Here is an 11,382-nt window from a genome sequence, read left to right as displayed (position 1 = left end):
CAACCTGGCTGATTCTATGATTAATACACCTGCCCTAGGCAAAATAAATAGGACTAAAAATAAAAGAAATAAAAGGGCTAAAAGTATGGGGACAGCAACCAAAGTTCACAAACTGAGCTGCTGGGTGGTCACAAAAGCAGAGCGTGGGCACCCCCACCTTGATTTAATGGGCTTGCACAATAATGCAATGAGGGGAGGGGTTAGGATAATGACTCTGCGGAAATGATTAATCTGTATGTATGGAAATAACTGAATATGTATGATTTATGCATGTAAAAGACTGGAGATTTTGGAGATAGGGATGCACGCTCAGGAGAGCGATCTCCTATGCATCCAGTGCCACAATGAATAATGCCTGTTCTTAGTACTACATTGGTGTTAAGAAGTTTTCCTCCCAGCTTCAGTGACAGTCTGACCCCACAGCTGCATCTGCCCCTGGGATAGGGCTGAGGGCACCAGGCTGGGGTGGCCAGCCCCATCACTGCCTTCAGCTCCAAACCTTGGACAGCTCTGGCTAGCAGGGACACCCCCAGGTGTAAGGAATTAAAGAGCACAGTTATCTGTCTCAAAAACTGTTAGGGCCATAGGAAAATAAACCCCCAGTGAGAAGCTGAGATGAGCAAGGGATTTATAACAGGATGGTGTGAATTCTAGGCCTGGTGGAGGCAAGATCTGGTTAGCACATCCCGGTGCAAAAATACCCACTGTGACAAATGGTGTGAAAGGGAGAAACTGCCCATACACGTCATCAGTCACAGTTATGGGACAGATGGCACCTGCGACCAACACACCCCGAAAGTCTTGGAGAAAGCATGGAAATGAAGGTACACCCATCCTCACTTCAATTAGGAAAATGTAAATTAGCAACATGCCTCCAGGGATACCTGGAATTTGGACTGTATAAAGGTGGTATCCCCACAGCAATGACCCTGGGACCCCCACCAGGGACAACCCCAGGGTGAAGGACCAGCAGGACTCTGCTGGATCCATGGGTGTTGACTATCTTCTGCTTGACCTCTCTCTCTCACCCCCCACTCTTTTCTATTTCTTCCTATCTCTCTACCTCACATTTACTGTTAAATAAAACCTGTATTACTGACATGTTATTGACTTTGGCATATGGTCTCGTTTCCACCTTAATTTGGGCAGAGGCACCTCTCACTAATCGGATCAGGACACCAGGTCCTCCTATCTACTCGGGAGCTACAGGCTAGGCCCTGCCCCTGGCTTCAGGTGTTGTAACTCACAGACAAGTATGGTGAAAAGGGACAGCCCAGTGCAGGCAGAACACAGGGCTCAGGGAGCAGCACTTTGTGTGTATTTAGAGGGAAGAACCCTTCCAATGGTGTGTAGGTAACATGGAGCTTGGAGAGGTCTGTGTGTCTATACAGACATTTAGGGCAGAAAGAAGATACCAGTGTGGCTGTTCCAGAGAGCACCCAGAGCTTCCACTCCCCCATCAACCTTCCCTCCTTCGGGATCAGCTGTTGCAGTAAGGAGGCACAAAGGACTCCACTGGTGGGAGCAATTTAGGCCTCAGTCATATTTGGAATGGAAATTATGGGGAAGAGGGGGGAGTTGCAAAGGGAAAGGCCCTCTAGAAGAGTTATTACATGAGGAGAGCCTTTCTCCCTGTCCTTCGGGTGAGGAAGGGACTGCTCATGGTCCCACCATGCTCCCACAAAGGGCCATCAGGAATCTGGATGGGGCACTACTGGGCACAACAGCAGAGCATCGTTTCTCTCCTACCAAATTCATGAACTGTTGTTAGAAAGGGATCAAACAGAACCAAGAAAAAGCCCAACTGTGCTTAACCAAACCACGGCCTTGCTACCAATGCCATGGAACTGCTCAATTTACATTGGACTTGAATTACCTAAAAGATAGTTTAAATTACCTAAAAATTAGTTTCATTGATCAGACACAGTCAGATCATTTGTTTAACTCCACAGAGACAGACTTTGTATGCACAAATACCTAAACCATGTAAGAGTTATGCAGCTAAGCAACCAGGCTTGTCCCCTCCCATGTTATCAAAAGACAAAGCTGCCAGGTATAAACATCACAACTAACTTTCACTTTCATGATTAGCAGTGGGTCACACTCTTCCCTCTGCACAGAATCTCATCACATAATACTTGCTTTGCAGAAAACACAAGACATAATGAAAAAAGAATGCAAGTTACGTTAATCAAATTGTTAGAAACTTTGAGATCCGTGTTTGTTTTGCAACAGGTTCTCAAAGGCTGTGATGAAACACAGGAATAATTTTGAATGAGTCTAAATAAAGCAGAAATCCCAGGAAATAGTTCTGCATTTGAAGACGGAATAGGAAAGCCTGATTTTAACTAAGACCTATAGGATTAATAAGAGTATTAGGGAATGTCGTTGCAGAAATTCCTCCCTTCATTTAAGGCTTTGAAAATAAAGGTTTTCGGAAGTGTGCAGCACCTCTAACCTTCAGGCAGTGATTAAGAATTAGAAGTTCTTAGCACCCTTGAACATAGAGATAGACAAGTATTCTCTAAACAAATCTAACTTTATAGTAAAAAGCTATTAATTGTATAAAAAATGAGATTGATTAATACCACTAGAAACTGGCACTGTAATTGGCAATCACTCAGTTGTTCGTAATATATTGGATGAAACAAATAATGCAACATTTCATAGCTGGTATTGTTTTATTGTCCAATATTGATGAGAAGTATTTACATTCCTCTTTTTCCGTTCATGATTTAGCACTCACACCTATGGCTTTTACTTTTATGTTTAGCACATCTTTGTGTCATAATTTCCTTTCAAAAAGACAGGAACCTGATGCCAGGTAGACAAATTCATCTGTATTTATGTTAGAACATATTCCTTTTTAAAAATTATTATTTATAAATGAAGAGTCTGCTGGTAGCTGTCTTGCAACTCGTGTATCACAGACTCTACCAAACTTTTCCTATTAGAGTGTCTGCTGGTAGCTGTCTTCCAACTTGTGTATCACAGACTCTACCAAACTTTTCCTATTAGAGTGTCTGCTGGTAGCTGTCTTCCAACTTGTGTATCACAGACTCTACCAAACTTTTCCTATTAGAGTGTCTGCTGGTAGCTGTCTTCCAACTTGTGTATCACAGACTCTACCAAACTTTTCCTATTAGAGTGTCTGCTGGTAGCTGTCTTCCAACTTGTGTATCACAGACTCTACCAAACTTTTCCTATTAGAGTGTCTGCTGGTAGCTGTCTTCCAACTTGTGTATCACAGACTCTACCAAACTTTTCCTATTAGAGTGTCTGCTGGTAGCTGTCTTCCAACTCATGTATCACAGACTCTACCAAGCTTCTCCTATTAGAATGTCCTGCTGCCTCCATGTGGAACCTGCTCCCTCCCTCAGCCCCCTGCCTCTAGATTTAATGCAAAATCAGTAACTGACAATTTTAAGCAAAAATATAAAGCACTATAACATTACCTACATTGCCTTTTACAGAACTAAGTTCTTGAAAACTCTAGAAAGTTTGTGGAAACTTAACCAGTCAGTATTGAAAAGGCACATAATTTTTGTGCTCAGAGACCTCCAGCAACAATGGTTTTAGCCCAGCCTGAAATTAGGATCCAAAAATTCACAGGTGTCCAACTACCACTTAAAATAGAACCATCCAATTTTCCAAATTCTCCTGCTATAGATGCCCCTGCAAATCTATGCAAGGGTTTGCTTCTATTGCAAGAGGAAAAGAAGTGAAATTGCTCTTACATATGCCCAGGAATGACGTAACAGTGATACAAGCTATTCATAGCAAAAAAACCTCACAAAGCTGTCCGTGTCTGTGGTAGTTTCTGTTCCATGGCATTACATGAATGGGAAAGTTATTTTTCACATAGGAGAGAAGTTTAATTGTACATGAAGAAAGCTAATTTTGGTCCACTTGTCCAGCTTCCTATGAACATCACATTGAAAAGGTGGCCACTGACGGCTCAAAAAACAATGTAAAAGTTAACAAAAATAATTTGGTATTTCATTCCAAAACCTGCAGTGTTGGTTTTCATCCTAGTCACCCATGTTTTCATTCTGAGACTCCACTAGTTGTTGTGGTTTTAAGTCTTCAGCTTGTTCATGGTGTTCCTTATCTGCATCATCTATTTGATTAGACTTCTTTTCTTCCACTTCTCCTTGGTTAACACTTTGATACTCTACATGTTCAAGGTCTGTTCCATCTATAAGTTCTGCCTGTACCTCTTCCATTTGTATTTGATTTACATGCTCAACATGCAACTGCTCCACATGAACTTCAGCGCCTTGTTCAGTCTGAATATGTTCGACTTCCAAGTAGCTGATTTGCACCTGTTCTTGCAGTTCCTCCATCTGTGTGCCTTTCACTTGATTGTCCTGTATGAGATCCTGGTGCATCTGTTCCACAGTTACCTGAGCAGGATCCACTTGTACCTGAATTACTGGCAGGACATGGACTTGCTCCACTTGTTCTATTATCGTCATTGATGTTACAGGTTCAGCTTCCATAGCTTCCACTGGAAGAAACTCTTCTGTCACTATTCGTTCTGAAATATTGTGTGTTTCTTTGAGATGCCTTCTCAGCTCACTACCTTGCATAAACCACAAATCACATAAGGTACAGTGGTTGGGTTTGTCACCAGTGTGTATTACCAAGTGATCTTTGAATTGATCCCAGCTGTTAAACACGCTGTTACAGACCTGAAACAAAAGGTACAGCATGTTAAACAGTGCCAGCAGATACAGGACAAAGTGCTTGTTTGAGATCATGGATGCACAGTGTGGGGCTTCTTGCTACTCATATTCAAAAAGATACATGTTAGAGGTAAAAGCTGAGAAGTCAGAACAGAACACACACTGAGCTACTTTGAGTTGTGTATACGTAAGAGACCTACAGAATTAATGAGCCAGTAGAGTATTTGAAAGTTTTCTTATTTTAACCTAATGTGAAATTCGCATACAGATTCACACCCCAATAAGTGCCTGGTGGTATTCTGGGTGGAAAGCTATTTATACATTAATACTGTACAGTGAAAGTTTAATACACACTGTCCTTTTACTGAAGTTCTAGATGCAGCACTACTGAACAACTTTTCCTTATCAGCTTTCACTTGCTCCTGACATCGTGGGGTTTAACTGGTGTGGAGGACAAGACATGAGCATGTTTTGTCTCAAGCATTCTGTCATGACAGGAAAGATGTGATCACAAGAGAGGATCCTATGGATGTGGGCAGTACAGTTCTGAGCAAAGTTCCTGCTTCACCTGGAGACTCCTGCTCAGTCCCTGTCCCCCCACAATTCCTGGAGAAGGGCTCAAAGGGCTGAATGGAATGGCATGAAAAATCTCGTTTATGTAAGAGGCTGCACCAGGTTAACTGTGGGGTTTGTGATGCTATTCTCACACTTTTCCCCCCCAACACTCACACTTTAGAAAGAGGTTGCACATACAGTTCTTAAAATACTAACCTTATAGATAAGCACTCAAAGTTACTTAGTCATTCCCTTTATCTGTGACTATCAGTAATGCTCAAGTACATAACTATTGTTCTTGCCACATGGAACCTGGCTCAGGTCACATGGCATACACTAAGAGCATGAAGTGCTCAGCAAGGAAGCACAGTTTTGTTTTCTCCTCTTTGTTCAGTGAGCCAAGATTTATTTGTTGAACACTATTCAAATTTAGTTCTAAAGAGAGAAAAACTATAGAAAAATTTATCTGAGAATTCCTGCAGTTTTTGCAGGCTGAAGAGATTAACCCACATTCATAACACCCATGAGAGGATGGAGAAATTTAGAAGGAGAAAGGTTTGACACATAATGATCAGACTGAAAGGTCACTAGTACAAAACAGTGTGTTCAATGAAGCTGTTAGGTACAGCTTTGTGCTATATAGTAGCAACTCTCACATTCAGGACAAACTTATCTTTCAGGATTGCTCCCCAGAATTAACGTCAGACTAGAGTTAAAACTAAATGATGTTCAGCATCAGTGAAGCTTTTGATAAAGTGATTGGATTAGCAACACAAGCACTGAATACCACATCTATAGAATTCAATGCTTTCTGTGTATAAGATCATACACTCTTTTGGAACCAGTAAAGCCAATATCCAGAAGTTTTCTTCGCTAAACCCAGTTTCACTTCAAACCACTGCCATTCTGTGAAATGATCAAGATGATAGCCTTGAGTGAAAAGTGGGTGGTAGGGGAAGAGCAAGGTCAGGTGACAAGGGTGGGGAGAGTTGGGAGTGGGGAGAGAGATGAAAAGAAAAAGGGGCAAGGAAAAAGGGGGGGCATGGTGGGGGAGGATTGGGAAATAGCAAGAGGAGAAAACAGCAAGAGGGCAGGAAAAAGAGAAGGTAGAAATGGGGGGACCTTAAGGGGAAGGGTGGGGAGAAGGGATGGAAGGAGTGGGGAGGATGGAAAAAGCATGTGAGAGAGCATGAGAGAGGCAGAGATAAGAGGTGGTGTAAGAGTGTGAGAGCAAAAGAAATGTGTGTGAGACTATCACGGCAGTGAGCAACACAGCACATGAGGATGCTACAGTCAACCTCAGCTCTTGTATCTTCTAGCTCTTCAGAATCAGCTTTTAAAAGTGAAGTAAGATTTTTCTGAACAGCTCTTCAAATGTCAGTTTGTGACCAAGTGCCTCAACAATCTCAGCAGCATTTATTTTGCTTAAAATACATCACAGATTACCACTGTAAATTGGAATGACTTTCCAGACAAAGTCAATGTTTCATGTCAAACAGAAGAATAATGAAATAGGCAATAAGATAGTACTTTGTATTTCGGTCTTTAGTGAAGCATGCTCAGAAGTGGGAAGAGTCTACTAGGTCTACTACTAGTAGTAGTAGTGCATCAAGAACCTTGAACAGGATGCAGGAAGAGCAGTAAAATGCAGATGAGCACTGCCCACCCATAACAATCTCTCTGATTATAAGTATTATGAGGCTCCACTTCAGTAATTCCATATTTAAAATGGAACTAAAAAAGAAGAGACACAAGCCCACTCTTGCTTCTTTTGGTGTTCAGTCCTCCCACACTCCCCTGAAGGAGGTACCTAACCCCAGACTCTGCCACTGCCATTACCCACCTGACACTCATACAGCTTCTTTCTTCCCTTTTTAGCTCCAGCTCCAGACTGACAGGCTGTCAGGTGACATTTGAGTGTGCTATTCCTAGCAAAACGCTCATGGCAGTTTGGACATTCAAATGGTTTTTCACCTGTTAAAACAGACACAGGGATTTGTAAGTGTACAAAACCACCCAGTCCTCTGTCAGCTCCCTTTTCTTCTCTCCCTCTTGTCTAGGCTGATAAATATGCTGTAAAGATGTGGCCATCTGGGTTATCTGAGGAAGAAGAGATGGATATTCTATGTAAACTTTATTTATGTAAACAAAAGGGCAAAAAAACTAATGTGGAGTTGTAAGTCTCATTTAGAAAGAAAACAATGTAACAATTACCAGCACTACTTAAGGTACATTCTGGTTTTTGTGAAAATTAGATTAGTGTTCTGACAAAATATCTTAAAGATATTTCTCTCTTTTCTTCTGATAATATTTACAGCTAAAGAATCAACATTAATAAGCAGACAAAGTGACTCATTAAAGAAGGAAGTATTTAAATAATATGAAGTTTTATTTTCAGCAACAGTAACAGCTTATGCTTGAGAGCTGAAACTGAGCTCCAGAAAAAGAAGCTGGCACAGAATGACCATGAAACAACAATGCATCAATATTAAAACAAACAAAAATCTACACCCCCTCCCTCCAAAAATTCAGTGAAGAGAAAGCACAGAGGAACACAAATGGGCTCAAGCAAGACAAAAATTCCTTTCAGTATGGCCTCTTCATTCCAAACATGGCATCACTGAAGTCAGCTAACGACAACAGCAGGGCAAGCTGAAAACAGGTTTGTATCATCCAAAGTCAGATACTGTCATCAAGTAGTAGTAAACTAAAGGTGTCTCTTTACTAATTCCACCATGCTCAAACACAGTGAAATTCAAGCAAATTAAATAACAAAAAAACTCCAAACAACTGGAACAGCATGTTTCTTCTGAAAGCCTGATAGTTAATCTGCAGAGGTACTGACACCAACATCACTACTGGAACAGTTTAATGAACTCATAAAGAGGCTAAGCCACTTCAGTGAATACTCTAAGAGTCTATCCTACCTAATTTAAAAGCCTATTTTCAGGAATCCAGTAGTTAGTGTTATTGAGGTGGAAAGCCAATAAAACCAAACCTTCAGAAATAAAGACATTCAGAAGTTCATAATTACCTTTCCAAAAGAATTCCACAAGTAGCCTAATTCTCACTTATACACCTAAAAGCTGAAGAGAGCTGTTCAATGGTGGCAACATTCCCTTCAGTAGGTACAAAATGCTGCACTATTGGACACTGTTACAGAATTAATTAGAGGAAAAGAGATAAACTAGAGAACTGTTGAAAATTAAAGCAGCTCCTCAGTTTGGTACTTTCGAATAAGGGAACATGCCGTAAGAAATTTTTTTTTAAAAAAATCTCTAAGATTTAGTACACTTCACAGACAAGGCTCATTAGCACTTTCTGGTTTTAGGTGCCTATTTTAAATAAACTCAATCCCTCAGAAGTTTACCTCCATAAAAACAAAACAACCCCTCCAAACAAGCAAAAAAACACACCATCACTGTAGTTGTAACTAGAATCCAAGGATTTCTAGCACTCAGGACTCTTGTGTTTTCTGCAACATATTCTCCATTTCCCCAAAACATGCAAAACCCCAAAGTGAGGGCCACATGCACAGGACTGCAGCAGTGCTCTTACCTGTGTGCTTCCGGAGGTGCTCTTTAAAATGGCCAAAGTGGTCAAACTGCTTATCACAGTACTGGCACACATGTATTTTCTTGCCAGGTCTTTGCTTCTTGCTGGCACCACCTTCATCAAGGTGGTAACAGGTGAGGTGCTGTTTCAAAGCACTCTCTCGCAGGTATCTTTTATTGCACATGTCACACTTGTAACTCTCAGCAGAGTGTGTTTTCATGTGTTCCTTAAAATGGTAAAACAATTTAAATGAACGGTTACATTTCTCACAGTGGAATAAATTGTTCATGTGTGACAGCTGTAGTTCCACAATTTCAATACCTTCTACCTGTTTGCATGAAGGATCAGTTGCACTATCACCTTCTTCCTTGATCTGGCATTTTCTCTCTCCCTGACGATACTTGCTGGTGATATCTGCCAAAAGGGCCAACGCAGATTCATCTGATGTACCTGTTGTCTGTATGTACTTTATGGATTGCTCTGCAGATGCTATCTCAAGTGTTTCAGTGCCATCATCTTCCACTTCAATCGTCCCTTCAGCAACCTCAACCTCAATTTCAACAGGCTCTGATTCCGCAGATGGCAGTGTTTCTGTGATAACGTTAGAGGTTTCAGCAATCTTCCTCTTTTTCGGTTTATTTTTATCTTGTGTTTCATTTGATTCTAAGGGAGATGAATTTTCTTTGTTCCTGGAAAGCATTTACATGAACATGGTTAAGAGCCATAAGCACTGACATTACAACTGCAGCCTCGTAATAAGCTTCTTTATCCAACACTCTCTAGCTGTTGCTGGGTTTTATGACCACATAATCTGTGTATGCCAGCAGATAATTTGTCCTTAATCTACAGTCCTTGGTGCAGTAAAACAGCATGGTTAAAGCTGCTACAGTGTTGTAAATAGCTCTCCTCGAATGACACAAAGCACTTATCAAGAAGATACGCCAGTAAACCTAAGGACACAGGTTTATCTCAAAAAATTGTGAAATTCTGTACTTGAAAACTCCCCCAAAAGAAATAGTTCTTTGTCCTGCCTACCCAGAAATAAGGTTCAAGTCCCTCCTACACTATTCACCTCTTAAGATCTGTAGTGTGTGCCTGCAGTGCTTAGAGCTTGTTAGAAAACACCACAGCTGTGACTTCACACAGTGATTATAACACCTCTTACTTCAGGCAAGCACGCAGCTAACAGCTGAGGTAAAAGGCACTGGGATGTGGAAAGGGTATACTAGTTTAATTTTCTGGGCTTACACACAACCCTCAGTTCTCTTGCTGTTCTTCTGCACAATACACACATAACCCCCCTCCTCCAAAATGTCAGGGACAGCATGTCATCCCAAACAGAGCTCAGCAGGTCAATGCTTTCAAGTAATCCGTAGCACTTTACTGATTACCAGATTGGAAAACCAGTGGTTTCTATCCCTCAAACACACTGACAGAAGTAAGCTATGCTTTTGCTTTCCTTTGCAGCATGAATCCTTTCACGTAATGTACTCCCTATCACTTTCACATTTTCTAGTAATAGGAGACAAGACTTTGCCCAGTATCTCTGAGTCATATGTCAGAGATGTGCGGCTAATCATGCTATGCGGGACACGGCTTAAAAAGCTGCGCCTTACTCTATACATGCACAGGAAAACAGATCAGTAAACTGTTTCACCTCGCCAGGATTTCTGATGTTACAAATGACAGTTGCACATTACTGCAAGGAGCTCCAGGATCACGTACCAAAGGAATAATCTGCTCAGCAAGGAGAAGACTACTATCCTTGACCACACTGCATGAAACTTTGAATGGGGATACACATACATAGCACAACTGCACTCTGAGGAGTAACAGCTGATTGTTTTCTTGCTAGTCTAGATTATGTGATGGTAACACTTTGATGCATACACTAGTCAGTTCTAGAATCGTATCGATTTCAGCTGAAGTTTCTGAACCTTACCCCTTTCAGTCAAAGCTCTGACTGTGGCACTGTATTGCAATTCTTAACCCTTTTACTGTGGAGGAAAGAATATGTGGCTAAAGGTTGGTGCTACCGGCAGAATTTCGGCTTTTATGACCATGGGGCGAATTCTGTGTTGCCAAGCCTGCTCGAGTCAGATGGGCTTCATCTCTCTATCAGGGGCAAAAGAACTACAGCCCATAAGTTGGCAGGGCTGATCAGGAGGGCTTTAAACTAGGTTCGAAGGGGGATGGGCTTGAAACCAGGCTTTCCAGAGATGAGCCTGTGGGGTGAAGCCAGAGTTAGGAGCTAAATCATCATCCCAGCTGAAGTGCATGTACACTAATGCACGCAGTATGGGGAGCAAACACAAGGAGCTGGAGGCCATTGTGCAGAAGGAAAGCTCTGATGTAGTCGCCATCACAGAAATGTGGTGGGATGACTCGTACGACTGGAGTGCTGCCATGGATGGTTACAAGCTCTTCAGAAGGGACAGGCAGTGTAGGAGGGGTAGCTCTGTATGGCAGAGAGGCTCTTGACTCTGCAGAGCTTGAGGTCAGTAACAAGGTTCAGACCTGCTTAGCCACTTGGATCCTCACAAATCTATAGGACTGGATGGGATCCATCCCAGGGTGATAATGG

At 41.7% G+C, this 11,382-nt stretch overlaps 1 protein-coding gene across 2 annotated transcripts in view; it reads right to left on the bottom strand.

Moving 5' to 3' along the window:
• Positions 1-3,991: 3,991 nt before the first annotated feature.
• ZNF131 (zinc finger protein 131) overlaps positions 3,992-11,382 on the bottom strand; it is an 11,222-nt gene continuing 3,831 nt past the window's right edge. Inside the window, exons 4-7 of one of the 2 annotated variants that reach the window (XM_009075162.1) lie at positions 9,127-9,487; positions 8,802-9,024; positions 7,087-7,217; positions 3,992-4,694 (exon numbers count right to left, since the gene is read on the bottom strand). In XM_009075162.1, the coding sequence (XP_009073410.1) occupies positions 4,032-4,694; positions 7,087-7,217; positions 8,802-9,024; positions 9,127-9,487 (1,378 nt within the window). In that variant the 3' untranslated portion in view covers positions 3,992-4,031. Of the gene's footprint in view, positions 4,695-7,086; positions 7,218-8,801; positions 9,488-11,382 lie in introns of both variants that reach the window. The other variant, XM_009075161.1, reaches the window with a different exon arrangement.

This window comes from Acanthisitta chloris, unplaced genomic scaffold (assembly GCF_000695815.1).
Source record: "Acanthisitta chloris isolate BGI_N310 unplaced genomic scaffold, ASM69581v1 scaffold1565, whole genome shotgun sequence".
Classification (NCBI taxonomy): domain Eukaryota; kingdom Metazoa; phylum Chordata; class Aves; order Passeriformes; family Acanthisittidae; genus Acanthisitta; species Acanthisitta chloris.
Note: the sequence above shows the minus strand (reverse complement) of the source record. Positions and strands in the feature narration are given on the sequence as shown.